Here is a 23,894-nt window from a genome sequence, read left to right as displayed (position 1 = left end):
GTTCTGAGGGTTGCTAAGGCGTTGATATGTGAGTGGTCATTTGATAATGATATGATGAGGAGTGGTTGCTAAGTGCATATCATTTTTTTCTCAAGTAACTTTGGAGGATATTTGAATGGTCATGTTCCACAATATGAGGCAGTTACCACCTCTTACCGTCTAAGCAGCAGTTTGGGGTGGTTACGATTCTCCAGGTTCTTTTCGATCAGGTCGGCCAGAAGCTGTTTGAGAACCACAGTGGCGTACTCCATCCGTCCCTGCAGCGCCGCCATGAGGAGGGAGGCCACATTGCCACGATCCCGCATGGAGAAGGACCTTTGAGCCTCCAGCGTGTGGATGAAGGTCAGCAGGAACATCTTGTTGTGCAGCAGTTGGCTGAACAAGCGCAGAGACTTCTCCACATTAGCTGGAGACTGAGAGGAGAGGGAACATTTGATTAAACGAAAGAAAAAGCAGGAGAACAAAAACATAAATGGAAAAGGCAGACAGGAAGGAGATGAGAGAAACATGTGCAACAACAATTGTTGCCTGAATGCATACTTGGAAAAAAGCTCATCTGCGGTGAGATTTAATTGTTCTTTGCTGACTATTTTCAAAACATTTTTTGGTAAGGCACGTCTCTAGACGGCTATTCCACCAGGGCCTTGCAGGGCTGCTGATTTCATTCTGCCTGAGGTTTTAATTAAAAAGCATGCTGAAAGAGGGGCGTTCGCTCTGAAGCTCACTACTGAGACAGCAGTACCGTAGCTTCAGAGCTTAGGGGATCTTTTTAAAGCACATCTAGGGTTTTTTTTTGCTTTCTTTTTTTGGCAGAAGGATTAAAAGAAAATGGTCTATGAGTTGTGGCAACCTACTTATTGGCACTTGCGAGTGACAGAAGGCACATGGGGACAGAGAAATTGAACCAGGATGTTTTAAAAGTTCCCTTACGTCCAGCTCCTTTAGAACCGGGTGTTCTTCGATGCCAGGGAACATCACTCTCATGGTGTAGGTGCGATACTCCAGGAAAGGGATCTTCACACCATCCATGTCGTTCGTCAGCTCTTGGATGTCTGTCTGCAGCTCAGCGAATGCTGAGAAGAATAAAGAACAGAGATATGCATCCATCAGACTGAAGAACACCTCATACGCTTTGACAGACAGATATACTAGGGCATGTTTGACCATATTTTGAGATTAGTGGCATTGGCAACAATAGCAGAAATTGCTATTTTGTGTGAATCTCCTGACATTTAAGACCTTTATGACAAAGAACTATTTAAATATATTGAAGAGTTCAAATCAACTAAACAAAAATTTCCTTTGTAACTTTTCAGTGCAGCTGGTTGTTTTGTTGATGTTGATCAGAGACTCTTTTCCTGTCTAATTGGGCAGTTTTTACATCCATCACGGAATCAGGCTTGCGAGATTAAATTATCCATTACTGATTGAAAGCATGAAAACTGAAGTCATTTTTCTGTAATTGAGTACTATGAGTACTATGCATTAAGTGTTCATTTAAAAATATATTATATAATTTATTTCAAATATTGTATATTATAAAACTATGTGCAAAACATATGTATATAAAAAAACAGTTATATACACAATATATATATATATATATATATATATATATATATATATATATATATATATTTAAAGGTTTTTTATAGGTGAAAAAGCACTACTAATACGTGAATTCAACAGTTTCAGTCGCCTCTCTGGGAAAGTATGCCTACTGACATATGACACAAAAAGGATTTTTTTTAAATCAAAATTGCATAAAAAGAAAAGTTGCATATATTCCAGTATCTCATGGCATTCTTTTAACAAATGCATAAATAAAACCGCACCATGTCTGCCTGAGCTACAGATCCTTTTAAAGCTGTGAATAAAACCGGAATCAAAGGATGAGGCCAGTATGACGTCATGACCCAGTTCAATCCTTCCACAAAGACTGCATCAAACTCTGCAAGAATCCAGGCTACTGCAGTGTGAGAGCGCCTCCGACTCGCTCCCGTTCTCAACACAACTGCATGCCAGGGGCCCACGGGACACCTCACGCACAATAAAATAATACATCACAGCTCCATTTGATTTATCCTACGGGTTAAAACCATTAGTAGCTAATTAAAACACTCTACACACCTGTCAGAAACAACTTGGCACGGGCTATAGGCAGCGCAGATGCTGAAGTAACCAAAAATCCTACCTTCCTTGCACTCCAGCGCGACACGGGACTCCAGATTGTCCATCTGCAACTGCAGGCGTTTGAGTGTGCGGTCGGCGTCCCGCGTCTTGCGCTTGTAGGCGATGAGCACAGCGATGATGGCGATGAGGAGGACGCCTCCGCCCGCTCCAATCCCGATGATGGCGGGAAGCGTGAGAGTGCTGTCGGAATAGATGTGAAGCGTTCCGGGAGAATATTCCAAGCCACCCACGAGAATCTACATGCACAGACAAAAGAAACTATTAGAAGTCAAAGTATGGTGCAGGGCTCAATGCTAAGGATTTGTTCTACTTGCCCAGTGGTTCACATTTTAACTTGCCCTACCAAAATTTTCACTGGTCCCATCACAAACCAATTGGGTCAGTGACAATTCTAATCATTCACGCTGGCCCCGGGCCATCGGCCAGTCCTTATTTTGAGCCCTGATGGGGTAACGGGTTGAGCACAGGCCCTTCAATCTAACCACCCCGCCGACTTTGGTGGGTCATAATAAGGGCTTTTGATTGGCTGAGGGCACTCACACTGTTTCTTCTTGAATGAAATCAGCTTGCAATTAGAATTACCACAGAATTATACACTTGTTTGACACGTTCACGTTGCGTTCCTCACCCTGCGGTGAGAGAACAATCGCTTGCCGCCTCCGTTAGACACCGTGACCACTAATCCACATTAAATTACTTCAAAAAGTCACTTTGGCACAGGTGTTGAAGGCAATTAGGCACAAATCAGCAGGTAATAGAGGTCTAGATAGAGATTCGGGTCCAACCGAGGCGTGGTACCGGGAGCTCAGCCTTGCACTATTCGAGGACCAATTAAACGTGGCATCCAGCCATCTGTCCTAACGAGTTTCACCTTTTCGCGATCGCTCGGGCCCTGCGTGGCTGCATGAATTATTGAAACTTGGTGATAGAGGGGAACAAAGTGAATCCTGGAGCGCTGTCGATATGTGTCAAGTCATTAGTCATTAGCTTTCCTGTAGCTCAAACAGAAGAGCGTTGCCGCTTGCAACACCAAGGTCATGGGTTTGATTCCCAGGGAAAGCAAGAACTGATAAGAATGTAAATGTGTACCTTGAAATGCAATGTAAGTTGCTTTGGATAAAAGCGTCTGCCAAATGCATAAATGTAAATATTAGTTGAATGATCCCGGCACTCTCAATCCCACTATGTCTCTCTCTCTCTCACACTCTTTTTTTCCCCTTTTCTATGGGTGTTCTCCACATTATGGATTCACAAACTAGAACTTAGCTGAATAATCAGCTCTTTGATATACAGCACGTACTCTTTGTTTCCACAGATCTCATGCTAATCAATCAAACGGAGGGTGTTGGACCGAATTAGGGGGTGTAATGTGCATGCGTACCTTTTATCGAGATGTATGGTTTCACCAGTTCATGCCACAGCTAAGAGACTCCTGGATTTTATTAGAATTGATCAGTTGAGATGCTATTGATCAGTTCTGAAAGTAATTACTCTGACAAAGTTTGCTTTCAGGAAATGGTATTGGCAAAAAAAAAAAAAAAAAATCAAGTGGTTTAATAAAATCAAATAAAACTAGATACCCATGCAACCCATACCCAAGGTCAGGGCATGATACTGATATTGCTATGAGCTGCTATGTACATTAGTTCAGAGGTGTGAATCTTTGGGTTAGCAGCAAATCGATTCGACTCATGATATAAATATATATGTAGATTATTGATGCAAATAAATTGACAACTCTAATTAAAAAGCCACATGAGACATTATTCATGTCTATAGCACAAACAGTGCAGAATGAGCTACATGCTAAAGTTTAATACATAGGGTTAGGGGTTTGTTAAAATGACTAACGGCAAAACTGAGCAATAATAATAGTGATGATTTCCTGAGCAACCACTAATGAAAGCTGTTATTATCAATAAAGGGGCTGAACTTGTCTCAAATGCTCTCTCTAAGCATATGTCAGGGCTCATGAAGGTTATGAAGGATTCCTGTCTCCTGTTTGTAATAATTGTTTGAGCTGCCAGGAGAGCAGATAGCCAGATTACGTGGGAAATTGCTTGTATCAGCTCGCCCTATAATCCTAATAAGTATTTAATGTACGGCGAGCCACTTCCAGTTGACCTTTATGTTTTCTGTTTTAGCATTAAGGTAAAAGATGCCCATGCAGCAGTGGCTTATAATGAGATTGATTAAATAAGATGCAAAATGCCTGAGACCGTGCAAACCAAACATTCAGCTTTTTCACCATCTTATGGCCATCCATTCATTTTCTGCCAGCTTTATTGGTTGATATACAATAACCACAGAGTCGTAAATTCTCAGTCAGCGCATTGAGAGGTGAGCATGTTTTGCTCTCCGCCAGCAAGAGAGGCTCGTTATAGATTAGGTTTTCATAATGCATGATGGGAAAATGTCATGGCAGCAGGATCCTTACCATTACTCGCTGTTCTCCGGTCAGATCTGGTGAATCGCAGAGCAGCTGAGATTCAGAGACTGTTAACAGACAGGGCGTTTCTCCAATCATCACGCTGTAATTCAGCCGGGCGTTACCGGGAGCAGGAGGGATGAGGTTCTTGCCCTGTTTACAGATGATGGGCACAGAAAATTCAATTCATCAAAAAGAGTGAGCAGTTTAGTTTTTCATTTGATGTGGATAATTTGAATCTCCTGAAAACTTGCATTATATAAACATTTTAAAGCCTGATTTTTTTAGAGACACACACCCACACTCACGAGTATGAGACATTATTTTTAGAATTATTAAAATCATAATACTGGTTATTTTCTTGAAAAATATTTAAATATTTACAGAAAGGCATTATTCATTCATCTCAAATCAGATGAATGAATAAATTTGAATAAAAATGACAAAAGATCTGCACACGAAAAATAGGCCAAAAAATCTGCCTATTTATCGTGTGTGTATCTTTTTGTGTCATTTCTGAATTTGTCATTGTGCCAAAAACACTATTTCTGATTTCAGAGCGAGAAATGACTAGGACATTAAATTCACCCAAATGCAACAGGGAAAAATGTCAATTATTGATGATGAGATTATGACAAAGGTCATGCCTTCAAGATTATGGGTGATCCTGGTTTGACCTCCAGAATCCCAGCATTCCCAAGAGGGTCAAAGGTTGGGTTAGGATAGTACGTGAAAGGAGTTCCATTGAGGATGAGGAGGGCGGATACATGGTCCAGGATGAAGCCGAACTCATCCGGGTGAACTCCACTCTCTGGAGCCTGACGTTTAGTGTAGATGATGCCGGGAGCCAAGCAAGTCATCACAGATTCATTCACCACCATACAAACCTGCAGAGGAACATCCAGACATTATGTCGCAGAAGTAGTATCACATAAACAACAGGCTGTCCGTAATGATGGTGGGGGCAGAGAGGAGAAGGACAGCTGGTCGGGAACTCACGTTTGTGGTCTCCACTCCTCCATATTTGGCTCTGACTTTAGGTTCCTGAATGGTTAGCAGATTGGTTCCTGTGACCATGAGAGTGGTGCTGCCACTATCAAAACATACAAGCAATACTCGTTTCATTTAGGCTCTAGTAAATGCATTGCAACAATCGCATCAAATTTTCATCCAAGATAATGGGCTGACTATAGTTTTTGTATTTACATTTCATCAAAATTAAAAATCACTGCTGTGAACGAGTTTCTTTTCTGTGAGTGTTTCAGTCCATATATTTATGAGATTCTATTCGGCTTAGTTTTTGAAGTTAGCAAGACATATTAGCCCTGTGTAGACAGCAGACAGTGAGGTATCTCACTAGGGTTTGGAACAGAGCCATTGAGTGTGTGTGAGATTGTGTTGACGTACTTGATAATGCTCCAGTTGGGCTCTACGCTGGAAATGGTTGGATCTTCTGTGTAAATGTAGCGTGTTTCGCTGGTGACCTCTGCCTTGTCAATGAACAGCTTGACAGATGAAGCCCCAGAGCCCGATGCTGACGGTGGCGTCACACACACTATCTCACGCACTGTTCTCCTGTCAGAACAAAGTTAAATTGTACAAAACCAGAAACATTTGAAGCAATTTTCATAATTTTGACCATTATTTTTTACAAATTTGAAAAATGAATCAAAATCCGACTTCATAAACAGCTTAAAGCCTACAGTGGTCTTGTCTGGCTTTAAGATGGTTTATTTGGTCGGCCAGGATGGCCAATCTGGTCAGCCATCTAGTCTCAGAAATCCCCTCTAAAACCATCAAAACAGACCAGACTAACCAACTTGACCAGGCTGACCACCTTCGATTTAAGGGTTAAGCTGTTTTAACAGGCTTTTAGCAGGTTGAAAAGACCTCTACTGTATGTGTTTTTGATGCTGGGCTGGACTTCTTTGGTCAACCAGCTTCACCAGCTGACTTTGGTTGGCGAACAACATGGCTAGACCAGCATGAACCAGTGTAGACTAGAATAGAAATGCATGCTGGTCTTTTCAGTCAGAAAACTGCTTTCAGACCAGCTTTAAAGGCACCATAATGTCACATTTAATGATCTAGAACAAATCAGTTTAATAATTACAATGCTTATTTCTGGCAATAATGGAATAACAAGTTGAATAAAAAGTAAAATAAAAACTGTAGTCATTAAATATTCATAAAATGTTTATATATATATATATATATATAATTATTTTATTTATTTTAAAATGAATATTTAATTAATATTAAATATAATATGAAATGAAATTTGAGTTTAAAAATGATATATATATTTATATACTTTACTTTTTAGTTTTTAATATATATTTTTTCTCAAACTTTTTTATTTATGGTTTCTCTACCAGCAAGTCCACATGGCTAGACCAGCATAAACCAGTCTAGACTAGCATGGAAATACATGCTGGTCTTTTTTCCATCCTGGCCAGGAACTGACAACATTATACAATGTATGTCTTCTAAGCAGATGTTACTGCAGTTTAATCACCACACAGTTCACTAACAATCAGAACTAGTAATGCATCATGTTTCTTGGCATGAGCATGTGGATGTATTTGGGGACAGCCATGCACGCTCATTTAATTTCATGTGGAAATGACACATCTCGCTTCCTCCGAAGTTCAACTGTATCCCGCAGATGTCGAGAGACGCAGATGTGATCCGCGCTGGAAGATCCGGTTAAGAGCTGACAGAAAAGCTGCTCACCTGACAAACAGACACTCTTCCTGGGCCAAAAGCACGGTCACGGCGCTCCCGGCGTCCAGATGTCGGCCTGAGATAGTCAGCCTGGTCCCGCCGGACACGGGTCCTTTCTCCGGCCGCACCCGGTTGAAACCCGGAGTCTAGTGGGACGAGAGAAACGGCGGTAACTTCCGAACAGATGGAGCTTGCTGCAGCGTGATACAGACGCTCAAGCGTGCACTTGTTTTCCCCATTCTGGTACTACACGAAAAGATTACACTCATCACTGTAATAGAAATGTCCTGTTTGCTTTCGCTCCGTGCAGGGCTCGTTTGTTTCGGCGCAGGACCTGTCAGGCCGCCCTCTCGCAGTAATTAGTTGCATACCTGTGTAATTGGTCGGAGTGCGTGTTTTCATTTGCTTTACCCTTCTGCACGACTGAAGCTGCCTGGACGCTATTGATTAGATGTTGAGGGAATCCAGGCAGGGTCATCCATTTATATACGTGTGTGTGTGTGTGTGTACGTACAGCTCCTGGGCTCGGGATAATAGACTAATGCCCTATTCCTGCTGGGCACCACTTAAACCTCTGCGGGGAGGAGGGGGTAATTGTGTCATTCTTTACATCCCCCTTCCCTTCAACTACATTATCACATGGGCTCCACCAGTTGATTTGATTGGCTAACAGGATGTAGGAAAAGGGAATCCTAACGATTCATCGGTTTCAAGTGCAAAATCGGATTGGCTGAGTCTCAAAGGATGGATACACATTGATTAGTTGCTTGTAAATCACCACAAACAAAATGTTAGCAGCGATAAGGGAATCGATACAAAAAGAATGATTAAAATATAATAACTACATCCAAAATCGAAGGCAGTTGCCTCACTGGCCAGTCAGTGTGTGAAGCCACCTGGAAACTGCTTTAAAATGCACCATAATGTTACATTTAATATTCTAGAACAAGTTTGAGAGTTTAATAATTACAAAGCTTATTTTTTGGCACAAATGGAATCATAAGTTGAATAAAACTTATTACAAATAAAGTTTATATACAACAGAACAAACAGAATAAAATAAAACAAAAATAAAAAAGTGATAAGTATATATATATATATATATATATATATATATATATATATATATATATATATATATATATACATATACATATACATATATACATATATACATATACATACATACATACATACACACATTCATTTTTTTCTATTCCATATTCTGAACTTCTAATTCCATTTCAGAAAAGAAATAGGCATATTAATAATAAAATATTATTATGATTATAAATAAATAAATGCATAAATAATAACTAAAATATTGTATTAATTTTTATTTTATTACTTTAACATATAACTTATTTTTTCAATTCCATTTCAACTAAGAAATAAGCACTGTAGTCATGGACATTAACCGACTTTTTCCAACCGCTACATTTATTATGTCAACCAATCATTGAACTGCGCATACAGGATTTGTCTTGATGCCTTCAACCCTCCACTGCCTTATAAGACAATATTTTTCAAGTTTCATCAGACACAGCCAATATGTCTTAAAAAGTAGAGGTCGTACCACAAAAGAGTACGTCTGAGATGACTGGGTACGATATTCGGCACTGCAGTCACCGATACACAGCTCCACCGGACCACCAGGGGGACTCGACATCAGAGATTCTTCCATATCACACACAATCCTGCAGGTCAAGAACACAGAAATCACTCCTGTACAAAACACTGTCCATAAACGTGATACTAACTCATTCAAATGAAAGGTGGAGTAAGCCATTTCTGAGAAACGCTGCTGAAAGTGGATCGGACACAACACGGATCAGCACAACACACTTGCAGCCAATCAGAACTAGGGGGCGTGTCCATTCATGGTGGGGGAGGAGCAAGAGTGAACAATAGGGAGATTTGAAGAAAGACTGTAGAAAGAGAGATGGCTGAGGGACATTACAAAAGAGAAAAGGTCAGAGGAATATCACAGAAAAGAAGAGATATGACCAGGCAAGAGCTTTAGGATAAGGATTATTTTGTTTCGCTTCAGCTATGATAGAGGCACCAATGCTAGTGCATTTTGGGGCGGAGCAATGAAGGGAGGGGTGTGTTTGTTTGGTTTGATTGAATTTTTTTTTAATCAAAATGTTTAAAAAGCGTTTCTCTGAAATCACTCACTGCACCTTTAAACAGCGACATGAGAAGTATGAAGCTGAATTTGTAGTGTATAGTATTTCTCATAACCCACCTCTCAGCACTGACGTATTCAGAACCAGCAGGGTTACAGCGAACTCCCGCCACACGCACATGTGTGATCTCTCGAACCTGCAGCCCCAGATTCTCTCCTTCGATGGTCACGCGTGTGCCGCCCTCCTTCGGCCCCGTCAGCGGACGGATCTGTGGAGGCAGAGATGACAGCTTCTCATTGGAGGATATAAAACACATTCTAAAAACTGTAAAGGTCAACACTCTGAAAGATGCAGTCTGGGATATCTGCCATTCAGGAGAATTGTTTATTTTGTGTGTTTTTAACCACACGTTAAGGGACAAAATTCCTAAAAATGACTAGCCTGATAAAACCTCTTTTGAGGAGATCCCCAATGAGAAAAAAAGGTTTATATACAGTATATAAAAATACAATAAATATAAATAAATGAAGAAATACATAAATACAGTTTTATCCACATTGTGGACTAAAAGGGATGGCAAAGGTCATTGCATGTAGAGTGTTATGTTTCGTTAGGGTTCATCTGAAAACAATACAAATCTATGGTCCAAAACGGCTTTCATGACGTGTGTTACCTTTGTGATACGAGGATGGCTGCAGCGTACGTTGCGCCGTCCTTGATGCATCCAGTTGTGTTCGGGTGAAGGACAGTGTTGCTTCAGGAGACACTTCTTATCAGCCAAACACCAGCCACACTCAAACATGCTGTCGGCCTTCAGACAGAGACCACAGCTGTCCCTCTGAGCTTCACACTTATACAGGAGAGCTGCGTACACAACACACACACACACACACACACACAGAGAGAGAGTGAGAATATAGCCGTACTCTCGGCTGGGCAGTTAAACGCAGGGCATGTTTGGAGTGGTGCCAGCTGTATGGTGCCAATCGATAATTGAACTGTAAGGGGAAGGTAGCCGAGGCAAAACCCACGCCTGCTTTCACTGTGCCGTGATTCATGTGCTGCCCACCCACACTAATAACTCTGACCAGAAGCCTCGAGGAAGCAGAAAACCAAGGTGCTCCGCTGTAGTGGGTGTGAGGTTCAATACACAGTGGCTCTGTTCCAAACGCTAGTGAGCTCACTCGCTGGTTACTATCTACACTGGCAGCATCGTGGAATCTCATACGTTAATGATTTGAAATGCTGTTCACAGGTAGCAACTTGGTTAATAGTCACTCATATTTACAAAACAAAAAAGAGCCACTAAACACACAGAGCCTGATGTTAGCATGTTGCTAAGCTAACAAGAATACTTTAATAAACACAAAAATAGAGCACTGTTGATTAAATGCTTTTAACTAGTAAATAAAATCTATTGAAAATGTGACCAATCAAGAAGTAAATTATATACACACAAATAACTTTTAAAAAAGCTTATACGGCAGCATAGTTGTAGTATTTTATACTATTATTATATTTATTTTAATATATTTTGACATACATGACATATTTTGAAATGTTCATGTATAATATAATATGTCAAATTTTTTATATTAAATCAAAACAGAAAATATGGATTATATAAACTGACAGCTGTTATTATTTTATATTATATTATATTATTTAGGGCTGTCAAGAGATTAAAAATTGTAACCAATTAATTACATGGCCAAGAATGTAATTACTTGGCCAAGAAATTACCCCCAAAAGATGATTTAAAGTAGACATTATAAAAAGTATTTTTAGAAAGAAATATTTGATTTGATTCAACATAGAATTTATTACACAAACTTTTAGGCTAAACCGGCCATGTTTTTTTTTTTCCAGAAGCATCTGAATTGGTATAGGCCTATAGATATATTTACAGAGCAAAACAGTTCAGTTACCAACATTCTTCAAAACATCTTGTATATGAATTTAATAATATGATTTTTTTTTTTTTATGTTACTCAAATTAAGAAACTAAACCTGCCAGTAGGTGGCGGTAAATGTCTAAATGAGTACGTTTTTGAATCATTAATTTATTCGATTTGTTCAAACAGCCGATTCATTCAGGAATGAAGTAAATGCCTCTCTTTATGAATTGGCCATTGAATCATTGGTTCACCCAACTGATTCGTTAAAAAAGCGAATGAATGAGATGACCTACGTAGATCTGGGGCGGGTGCGTTAAATGTGTTTTTTTTTACACAACTAATTCATTAAATGAATGTGTTAAATAGACAGCCCTAATTATATTATACATCAATTATATATATTATTTTTTTTTATTTAAATTTTTTTTTCTAGACTTTGTCTGCAATCTTGGACAAAAAGCTTCAAAAAGCTCGTTACGAGGCATTCTGGGATTTTCTAGAATATAAATATATGTGAAGCTGCCTTGGATTTTGGGCAAAATGAGGAATCTTTAAAGGTGGCTCTGGGAAGGTGGATGTAGAGGCTGAATTGCCAGATAGACCACTGAAAATATGATTACAGATTTATAAACTCACAACACCAATAATTTACCAGAGAGATTGTACATCTGCAGATACACGGATGAGCTGTGACTTTCTGTTCCTTTCTCGGCTCTATTCCTTTGAAAGCGCAGAAACGCTCTGTAATAGCAAACCTGATGAAGTTCTCCTCAAGAGATATATCGACTCCTGGAGGTCTTTCGATTTGTATTTCTCAAAGTGCTACAAGTAAATGCAAAGTGGCAGGGGTGTGGATAGGTTAAAAGCTGACAGATGTGGATTCTATACCATCCTCTGCAGTAATGTGCAGTTATATAAGGCTAAAGCAAGCAAAAGCCCTGTTATTAATAAAATATGCCGCGGCGACTGAAAGAATACCTGACAGACTAAGTGTGTTTGAACAGACTGTCAAATCCAGATAAAATAAAATAAAAGATGCATTAAGTTCCACTTATACAAAAGGTAACACACCCTCCCACATCAAGAGGACACTGGGAATGCCAATAAAATATGAATGTAGAGAGGATAGCTTCAATACTACTTCTCTTTAGCTTTAGAAATGCCACTAGGGGGCTTAAGGTGAAGTGTGTGATTTCTTACCTCGCATGGATGACGGCTTGTCAATGGGAAAGTCACCATCCCACACGATGGAGAAATCCACAGGCAGGTCTCCCATCTCATTCCCTTCATACCAGTACTGTGAGAGGAAAGCAACAGAAACAACATCTGTATGAGAAAAAGGTTTATACTCCACCCTCTGCATCAACTGCCACTGATAACATCTTTCTTGACGTAAGAAAAACAATCATTTGCAAACTTCACAGAACTACTGGAAAAATATGCCCAAATCACCGCTGACATTACTTGACGTTCTCAAGAGACAATTACAGATGAAAGTGATGTTATCGGGTCACTTTCTCCACCGGCCCTGCTCAGAATCAATCCTGATAACATCTTTCCTGACCCAATGGAAATTAGCTTAAATCCAGATCTATAATTTGCTACACACTTCACAGCACTCTTGGAAAAAACACGTCCAATCACGACTGACATCTTCTGAACATCACATTGACAAAGAGCATGACTGCAGATGATGACAACGCAATCGTTTCACTCTCTTCACAAGCGCTTCTTTCATTGTTGATGAGGCCATACAAAAAAAATAGAACAGAATAAATACATATAAATATAAGTGTGTGTGTACACAATATATACACATAATACTTATATATATACACATATATACATATACTGTGTATATATATATATATATATATATATATATATATACACACACACACATATACATACATACACACACTCTGATAGTTTAAATAAATAATAATGTACACACACACACATACATATATATATATACACATACATACATACATACATACATACACATACATATATACATATATATATATATATATATATATATATATATATATATATACACACACGTGTGTGTGTGTGTGTGTGTGTGTGTGTGTGTGTGTGTGTCTGTGTGTGTGTGTGTATATATACAGTGCAATGCATAAGTGAATACACCCATGCTAAAGTTGACTAAAAAGAGGAATAAAAAAATCATATTTTGGAAATTGAACTTAATGCCTTAATTTAAAAAATTAGGAAAAATCCAACCTTTAAGGACACCAGTTTTCTTTGTGAATGAATAATGTATTGTAAATAAATAAATGTTCTTCCTTAAAATACATGGTGCATAAGTGAGTACACCCCTATGTTAAATTCCCATAGAGGCAGGCAGATTTTTATTTGTAAGAATTTTTTATTTTTTATTTTTTAGGATACTATGCATCCTGATAAAGTTCCCTTGGCCTTTGGAATTAAAATAGCCCCACATCATCACATAGCCTTCACCATACCTAGAGATTGGCATGGGGTACTTTCCATAAGATCATCTCTCAATGCAAATCAAACTAGCTTTTAGGCTAACTGAAATAAAACCATGCCAATCTCTAGGTATGGTGAAGGCTATGTGATGATGTGGGGCTATTTTAATTCCAAAGGCCAAGGGAACTTTATCAGGATGCATAGTATCCTAAAAATAAAATAAAAAAAAATACTTAAAAATAAAAATCTGCCTGCCTCTATGGGAATTTTCCTAATTTTTTAAATTAAGGCATTAAGTTCAATTTCCAAAATATGATTTTTTATTCCTCTTTTTAGTCAACTTTAGCATGGGTGTATTCACTTATGCATTGCACTGTATATGAAGAGTTCAGATGCAAAAGCCTCTAAGTGCCATCTGAAATTTTCTTCTAGAATGATCATTTTGATCAAGCTCGTATATTTAAGTTCTGTAATTTCACTTAAATGACAATTAATAGGTCTTTTGCATCTGAACTCTTCATATATATATATATATAGAGAGAGAGAGAGAGAGAGATTAAATGAATAAATTGAACACCCACACACAAATATATGTTGTTAAAATAACTTTTCCTATTTGTGGTGGGGACAGCAAAAATATTTGCAGGGCTTGTAAAAATCAAGTTACCAGAAAAAATGCTCATTAAGTTGTGATATGGCGGATCTCAGGCATGCGGCTGCAGCTTGTCATGTGGAGCAGAAAGCAGGTGACGATGGTTTTTACTGTCCGGGATTTAATTAGCAACACTGAGAGCACTTATCCAACGCAACCCTGAGAGAATATCGCTGATCAGGCTCATCGATCGGCGGCTGCTTGCTTAAGAGCCTTCGAGATAGGATGGGGAGTCCAAGAGAACACGAGTAAACTTCCCAGAGCGAAGCTCCAGATTCAGCATTACAAACCACCACAATGGCACTTTTACCTTCGCTTTCCCTGAAAAATGTGCGATCATGCTATTTGAAAGGCCACAGAAAACTAAAGGCCTAATTCATTACATAGTTCAGCACATGGTATATTTCAGTGCAAAAATCAACACATTTGTATCTGAACTGTCTAATGCAAACTGAGCCAAGGGTTTTATGAAGGATTCATGCAGAAATGCGTTTCATTAATGCATCCAAATTAGTTTATTATTAAGGATGAATACACTAAACAGTTTATCATGTGGTAGATTTCAGTGCAAAACCAGTTACTTTTTCACTTAATATGCAATTACAGATGAGGTATTCATCTTATTCACTTAATATGCATATTAAGTGAATATATGTACACTAAGTGTATCTGTATAATAAGTGAATATCTTATTCACTTAATATGCAAGATATGGATTTATCTCGTACCCGATTTTCATGATTATTTTGCAAACCGAGCACTAAAATAACATAGCCGACGTGCAAATAAACAACGCTTTTCATTCTTACTGAATTCCCCCTCAGCAGTGAAAACTGCACTGAATTTATTTCCATTTATGGCCAAACCAAAATCTATTTTGGAAAAAAGCAAAAGAACACCCTGCCTCGATGAAACCTCATGCCTCGGCCAGTCATTAAGCCCGATTGAAACGTCAGCTGTTACATCAGCGTTCATTCAGCCGCGCAGCCCAGATAAATCACAACAGAGAAAACAAGCAGTGCCACATCGTTCCCCAGCAGTCTGAGAGGCCCCGAGGAGTGGAAAATGGCCCTCAGTGGTGTGTGCGGTAAAGCCCGAATCTTTCTGCAGCTGTTCTGGGGGAAAATATCTGGGAGGAACTCAAGCGAGCTCTGCAGTGGAAAAGGTGGTGAAAAGCTGAACTAAACCTCACTCAACCTGTTGACGCCAGGCACCCAAGCAGTCATACATCTCTATGAGACACAGCTGCTGGGGTCCCGGGCATCTTAATTGGGGTCAATTACAGACGACCAGCATACTGGCATACAGGTCGCAGAGGTCATGACTTCCACATCATTAACCTATCTTGAAATTTGTTGAGCTATTATGCAGTCAAGCTATAAGGAAAAAGGCCTGATTTACTAATAGCATTTTATAAAAGGTGCAAAAATCACAAGCAAATGAATGGTAGAGATATCAAACTGTGTCTTTCCATAGAACATGTCAGTAAAATTACAAATAAAAATGTATTTGTTGCTAGCTAATTTCGTCCAACAGGACTTTTTCATGAAACAAAAGCAGAACGGATGTGTAAATCCTTACATAAATTGGCAAATTGAATGACTATTTACACAATAATGGTTTAATGAACAATGCATGAAGGCCTAATCCTAATGAGACTCTTTTTAATTGTGTTTTTTTTTTTAAATAAAAGCATCTATTAAAACAAAAGAGTATTTCTATATTATAATCTAAATAATATATAATGCATGTGTATGTACTATGTATATTTACATATACATTTAGTTTTTATATTATATATTATTAAAGAAGTGTCTGCGAGAAGACTATTTCAATAGTAATATATAATATTAATAATATATAAAGTGTGTGTATATATAAAGTGTGTATATATATATTTTTTTTTGTGTGCAATATTTAGATATAATATTTTAAACATAATATAAATCTATTCTATATATATGCATATGTTGAAATATTCATAGAAAAGTATTCCTCTCTCTCTCTCTCTCTCTCTCTCTCTCTATATATATATATATATATATAAAAATACACTATTATACACTTTTTTTTTTTTTTTTTTTTTACATTTTAAACAATAATGTGATAGATTTTCTTGCCTATTGCCTCTCCTCTGGTGAAAGATTTGAGCTTTGAGGAGATTAGCCTCCGTGTGTAAATGGGTGGAAGCCTTTGTGTTTGCCCATACAATACCGCTTATCTCTGCCAGAAGTGAATTGATTTTCCTCCGGCTTGTCTTCCCACTGTATCGCAGTGTGTTATGTGTAGACAGCCTGGCCTGGTTCTGTCAGAGCCCTCACTGGAAATGACTGGCAAAACGACAGCAAGGTAATATTACCTCTAAAACCGTCCTCGATTTATCAGCAGCTCTGAATGTTCAAAACACAACCCAGGACGGGTGCTATCGCAGGAATAAAGGCCGTTTCCACCTTTTTGATTTAGTTTTGTTCACATCCTTGGGGTACATTTCAATCCCGTTTGCATGTTTAATCAAAGGCTATAATATCTGCTAACGGCACGTGGGTTTTTTAAGAGACCACTTTTAAAAATTGGTGTGCTCAATAATCCACTTATTGGAGCTAAGTTAATACGGTGCTACCGTTTATGGCAGCAGCTATGATGAATAACTGGAGATATTGACTCAGGGGGGGAAAAAAATGCTGCTTCTCGAAAATGCAGCCTTCCCTTGAAATTAAGTGATTGCAATTAATTCAAGTGGAACTCGGGTGGAACTAAGTATTTAGTCTTTAATAGGATTTTATTGTTAAAAGATGTTTTCATATACCTCATCTCTCTGGATACACTCGGCTCCAGTTGACCTGTCAATGGCGTCGTGTTCAAGTGACAGAATGAAAATCAATATAACTTAATGATGGAGGACCTGTACATTTAATTAAGTTACAAATTGGGCCAGACTCAGCGAAAAAAGACACAACGGCATCAATGGTACGAGCAAAATGAGCCCGCTGTGTGCGAGGCATTACTTTACGGTAACCTAATTACTGAATCATAGCTATCCCATTACTAACGACAGTCCAGTAATAACAGCATATAATTCACTTCACCGAATGTTGCGTCATGGACTAATTCCTAGGTTGGGAGAGGGGAATTCTGGGTTATGATAAAAGATATAGCCTCTGTCAGTCCAACTATGATGTGATTTGGTTTGGTTGAGAGCCACTGGAAACAAATAATGGCAAAAGTGGTTCTCCCAAAGCTAGGAGGATAAGGAAAGGCGGCCACATGGATGCGCAAGCAACGCGTGTCACCATTAATGAGGCGGATGCGCTGACCTAAGGCAAACCAAAGCATTTTTCTGGTGTGTCACTCTTGGAGGGATTTCTTCATTTGGAGGTTCTAGCGCAGCTGAGCCTCTTAATACACGATCAGCTCAGGGCGCAGTTAATGTGATACATTACAGCTGGGACATATACAGTAGATTGATCACCGCATTAGTTGATAAATTTACTTTAATAGTGCCCACCTGCTTCCACACGGCAACCTAATAGCATTTAGAGTTTACAGAGGCTGGTTGGAAGAAGCAGAGGACACCCATGATTGCACCGAAACAAGTAACTGAAATGACCCAAGAAACTTTTTTTTTTGGCCAGGCGAAAACTGCTCGCATACAACCCAGGTGATCGTTAAAACACATTTCTCTCTGGTAGTACAGTATAAAACGGCTAATGGCTGATTGAGCACTTGATGAGAATAATAGAATAATGAGGGTGAGGTGGTTCAAAATGCCTGACAAAAATAACACGTAAGTGTTTTTATTCAAAAAGCTTCCGCTACCCTGCATCGAGGATAATGGGGTTCTTTGTAAGGGCCCTCTCCATCAAGAGTCTGGTTCCGAACTTGGTCATTGTGTAAAAAAGGCCTTTGGCGGTACGTTTCCCCGGTAACACGGCCGGTGCCTGTCGCTAAGGGGTCAGCGGCGCTTAGCAACACTTACGCTCATGGACTCATTTGGAGTATTTTGCACACCTCTCCCTTCTTGGAAAAAAACTTGAATTTCTTTGGATTTCGCTTGAAAGCACACCAAGTACAGACGTTTTTCCATGACTAAAATTAAAAAGCACACATAAAGCAGGTGGTTATTATGTTCTGACGGGGACTAGCATATTTATCTTTTGTTTGACAGATGATGTACTGTACGAGCAGATGTTCAGCCTATGTTCAAGCTATAGCTGTGCATTTCTGATTCTTGAGTGCCACGGTATAGAGAAGTGGTATACTACAGTCATACATGAGAGACATGCTATAACATTTTACACAACTGAAAAGGTAGTTCTAGAAAATGTTTCCAGGGAGTACATGTTGTTCCTTTCATAACTGATAATGAGATCTTTTGAAATACAAATGGACCAGTACCATCCCCCTGAGGCACACCTTATTGGAATACCATCTTTGCTTTGCTTTCAGATGATTTGGCTGTTTAGTTGATATCATTATTACTAGTGAGTACTAAGTAGTCAGATAGCTTTGTCCAATCAACTTTCAGTACGCTATTATTCAACGTTAAATGTTTGAACAATATCACATTGGTAGACTAGCTCATGAATTGGACCTTTCGGTCACCAGCCCTGAACTTCTATTACTATCCCATACACACCATGACTATATAATCATTGATTCATTTATTAGCTAGTACAATTAGCATTTTGTTCATTATTACAACCATTAGCTTTCTCACTACTTGACTTGCTGAGTACAGTAAAATCCATTGTAATGTATGTGGATGGGGAAGCTACACAATAGCAGCATTGTGAGATACTGAAAAAGCAGCTGTCTGAATTCTAGGGTGAGGCAGGAACGGGAAACAGCCGAGAAATTAGGGAGAATGCAGGACCAGTTAACTTGATTTTTGTCAAAAATAATGACCTCTCCAATTCCAGTGCGAGATGTGCCCTAAGGGATACCACTTACATCAAGATAAGAGCAGATTAACTAGCTGTAATACAACACGCGTAGCCTTTGTCTTCAACACTGTGAGGTCTTTTCAACATCAATAAAAAACTGCAATGATTCTCACCGGTGTGGAAGCTAACGTCAGTAACTGCTAATATTCCACACTAGCATGCTACAAAAAAAGTAGCTATAAAAAGTGACTATTGTATTCAGAATAAAGAATTGGGTGCTAAATATAAATAAATATAAAATAGTAAATTGTAGTTGAAAATATAAGACTCAAGTAATAAATTCACACCTATGATATTTGTAAATAAAAACAAAAAAGGAATGAAACACCTAAAATACTATTAAAAAAAAAATGATAGCGGAGAAAACATGATTGAGGACAAATATGAGGTTGAACTGAAGTTAAACTGTACGAGTAAGAGAACATAACAGAAGGAATGACCTCTAAAACCTCATCCTTTTTCTATTTACTTCACCTTTCAGTAACGAATAGAGCTATATGAATACCTTTCTTGAGTAGAGTACGAAAAAAACCCCAGCTGACTGTTTGATGCACGTTCTCAGGTGATGTGTAAACAGAAGATGAAACTGATTGATTCAGCGTCTCCTATCTGAAGGCACTCACAATTTCATTAGCATGGACCCCACGGTCTCAAAGTCACCTGCCGCCGGCTCCCAGAAGACTAAGCTGTGCCATTCGCCTTGACTGCCATATTGATTGATTTTCGCTGTCTCGTGTGAAAGCATGAGAGAGAGGACACGTGCTGAGGTAGGGAGTGGCGGGCGGACGATGACACTCTCCTGGGAGCCAGTGTAATTTGTATCAGGTCTTCGCTGATGTTCGATTGCTATGCAGGGAAGATGCATGTCATGAGAGAGATGATGTGCTTTTTCTTTACTGTGTCACTGGTAATCACACTATCAATTAATCTGTGCATGCCCAGACCAACACAGATAGCACAATGAGGTGAGAGACAAAGAGACTGAGAGATAAGAAACGCAAGGGGGGAAGGGAGCCGATGAGGAGAAACCGTGAGAATGTGAGGATTTTGTTTCTCATCACAGTGAGGTAGAGGCAGAACTCATCTAGAAACACAGCAGTCCGGAAAAACACACAATGCAAGTGAACGCAAATGCTTCTAGTTATGCCATTCATAACGCAACAAGTACGAATCACAAATATTATACTAACAAAACAATACCAGAACAGTCACATCAAGTTGACAGTGAGAAAAAGTAGCACAAAACGAACGTATTGCGTAGCATAACATGTAATGTAATGTTTTTAGAGATAACTAAAACTAAAAGAGATAACTAAGAGTAACAATTCTTACGGCATGCATTGCAATAACATAGTTCTAGTTCGTACAGATGCTTCCAAATTAAATTACAGGACTTTTATGGACATTAAGCACTAATTTTAGATTTTTTTCTAACATTCTTTATTGCTTAATAAAAAATAAAAAATAAATTTTAATTTACATTTTAAATAAAAAATTATTAAGTAAAATTAAAAAGTTAAATCAGTCTGAACCATTAACTCAACCCATACAGGTAAATTCATCAAACAAATTCTTTATTTCTTAATTTCAAATTTCTAAAAAATAAAAATAAAGCAACAAAATAAACATAAGTTCTTCATTTTAAATGTTTAATAAGAAAAACAAATACAATAAAATTCAATTTTAAAGAAATAATTAGTAAAATAAAACAAAATAAAATAAAACGTCTGAGCTACTGTATAAACTTGTTTGCATTTGCTTGTACAGCAAAGAGGTAAAAATGTACTTGGCTCAAAATAAACACTGGCCAAATAAGAGTAAAAATTAGCACTGGTGAGTAAATAGGAACATTAACAGTACTTGTTTGCAGCAGGAAACTAAGCAAATGATAAAGGATAAAATATTATTCCAGTACTTTAATGAACTTGTACAAACACTGTATATAATGTCCTACCATGCACCATAAATGCTCTTCCAGTAAAAAAAAAACGGTTTTCATGTAAAAAAAAAGAAAGAAAAGTCATTTAGGAATCTATTTGAGTCACGTGTGCAACAGTTTTGCAGTCAGTGTGTACAGGCAAATTATCGCATCGCACCTTGTTATGACACAGATGTTATTCTGTGAATTTGTTGGTTTCGCAAGATAAATAAAAGATCTGCACAGAAATCCCCATGTCAATATTCATCTGCAATAAGTAAATAAAAAACCTGTTGCCCTCCATATAGTCTGTTTAGACCGCACCGGTCGCTACGCTTCAATTCCAATTTAAATGCATAGCGCTGTCGGAGACAGCAGCGCGGGTCACAGTCAGGGAGACTGATGAACAGGAGGAGATGAGTCCAAACAGATGGAAGGACAACAGTTGCACCGGGGTCCTGCGAGGAGACCTTCCAACCGAGCTTGTGTCATTCCTGGAATGAACGACAATCAATCCAGTACCGGGGCGCGCGCTACAGACGTGATCCTCATTATTAAATTGCAACGGGACATCAATTGTCTTGTCGCAGAGTTGGGGCTAGTGGATTGACCTTTGACCCCGTCAGGGTACAGAGGTCAAAGGGCACGCGCTCCACCTCCAGCATGGCAAATCGGGTTCACCGCATTCCTTTTCAGCGTGTCACACTGTCGTGCCAAATTATGAGGCACGTCCAGCGCCTAGCTAATTATCTTACAAGAATCCCTGAGGTTACTGTGACAACCAGATGGGTCACAGACGGCCTGTACCGCCTGCATATGAGAGCGAAAGGGAGGACCGAGAGAGAGAGAGACAGACATTCTCAATGTCAACATCTTGACATGCTCCATTTTTCACTGGGATTGAGAAAACAACAGTTCCAGCGTTATAAATTGATGCCTTTGCCGATTTACCCGGATAAAGATTCGTATTTTTTTTATGATCAGTGATTCAGTGAGAAGTCACCTTGGCTTTCTCAGCACACTTCAGACAAATTCATCACCACCTCTTTGCCCTACAAGGGACGATTTGAAGCTCATGCTAATTTCTTTTAATGGAAATAATGTCACAAAGCAAAATAAAATGAGAGAAAACAATGCATCTGTTCATATGACAATTATTCAAATGCCATCTGGGGTGAGGCTACGCTTGGAAAAATATGCTGATTAATAAATTACATTGTAGCCATTTAGGATACATTGAAAGGAATGGTTCACTCAAAAATAACAATTCTGTCATTATTTCTCACACTCATGTCATTCCAAACCCGTACGATGTTAATAATTCTGCTTACCACAGAAAGCAAACAATCTTCATTCAACGGCTGTTCGTAGGAATTCGAAGCTCCAAAAAATACTATCAAGCACCATTAAAATAAGTCCATATGACTACAAGTTTTCTGAAGCTTGAGTGATAAACAGATGCAAACAGATGCAAATTTAAGATGCAAATTTAATTCTATGTTTATTGATAAACAAATATGGTGCAGGTTGGGATTAACTAGCTATTCCACACATTCAAGTTGTGAATTTAATTTATGCAAGTAATTAATATGTAAAAAAAAAAAAAAAAAATCTATTCTATCCCACGTGTTCAAGAGAACAAAATAGTTTAGTTCTGGCTTGCATACAGGAAAAAAGTTAATATGCTAATGACATTTTTAAAGCGCATTTTTGGATATTGCATTTACATTTTGAAGTTAGCATCCTGAATTTATGCAAAATGCCTAAAAATTCACATAAAATACACTGGTGTTCAAAAGTTTGGGGATGATAAGTAGAAGTCTCTAACCTGAAGGCTGAAGGCTTTTATTTGACCATAAATACAACAATATTATGAAATATTATTACAATTTAAAAGATCTGTTTTCTATTCGAATATATTTTAAAATTCGATTTATTCCTGTAATGCAAAGCTGAATTTTCAGCATCATTACTCCGGTCTTCAGTGTCACATGATCCTTCAGAAATCATTCTAATATGTCGATTTGCAGCTCAAAAAACATTTCTTATCATTATCAATGCTGAAAGCACTTTGTGATGGAGAGGTCTTGAAGTTGTCTTCCATCACTGTTTTTAGTGTGTTCTTACTTTTCTTATGCATTTTATAATAGTTACGTGGCGTTTGCTGGTATATATTTCCTGTTTTAGCTGAGTAGGCGTGTCCTTAAAGAAAGCGAAAACCTGTAGGGGAGCGCTCATTTTAGATCGTTTATGGAAATATTTGTGCAAATGTATGTTTTGGTTGTATCCATCCTTTTTGTTGTATTTACTGAAGTTGTGTATATAAGATGGCTGTCACTAGTAGCAAGGGACTAGTGGACGGATTGTGTTTTAGTGTTAAATAAGCCAGGATTCTTTGATCAATAGTAACTTCAAAAGAACAGCATTTATTTTAAATAGAAATCACTTGTAACAATGAAAATATCTTTACTGTCACTTTTAATCAATTTAATGCATCCTTGCTGAATAAAAGTATTACATTCTTTAAAAAAGAAAAATGTAAAGATCAT

At 38.3% G+C, this 23,894-nt stretch overlaps 1 protein-coding gene across 1 annotated transcript in view; it reads right to left on the bottom strand.

Moving 5' to 3' along the window:
• Window positions 1-23,894, bottom strand: part of plxna3 (plexin A3) — a 160,351-nt gene that overhangs the window by 15,608 nt on the left and 120,849 nt on the right. The window contains exons 11-22 of the mRNA XM_084389361.1: window positions 12,576-12,672; window positions 10,151-10,341; window positions 9,597-9,745; window positions 8,925-9,045; window positions 7,358-7,494; window positions 6,029-6,196; window positions 5,621-5,714; window positions 5,269-5,508; window positions 4,631-4,774; window positions 2,195-2,429; window positions 931-1,073; window positions 157-413 (exon numbers count right to left, since the gene is read on the bottom strand). Coding sequence (XP_084245487.1) covers window positions 157-413; window positions 931-1,073; window positions 2,195-2,429; window positions 4,631-4,774; window positions 5,269-5,508; window positions 5,621-5,714; window positions 6,029-6,196; window positions 7,358-7,494; window positions 8,925-9,045; window positions 9,597-9,745; window positions 10,151-10,341; window positions 12,576-12,672 — 1,976 coding nt within the window. The remainder of the gene's footprint in view (window positions 1-156; window positions 414-930; window positions 1,074-2,194; window positions 2,430-4,630; window positions 4,775-5,268; window positions 5,509-5,620; window positions 5,715-6,028; window positions 6,197-7,357; window positions 7,495-8,924; window positions 9,046-9,596; window positions 9,746-10,150; window positions 10,342-12,575; window positions 12,673-23,894) is intronic.

The sequence above is a fragment of the Rutilus rutilus genome, assembly GCF_951802725.1.
Source record: "Rutilus rutilus genome assembly, chromosome: 19".
NCBI classification, from domain to species: Eukaryota; Metazoa; Chordata; class Actinopteri; order Cypriniformes; family Leuciscidae; genus Rutilus; species Rutilus rutilus.
The sequence above is the reverse complement of the archived record's forward strand: the minus strand, read 5'-3'. Positions and strand labels throughout refer to the sequence as shown.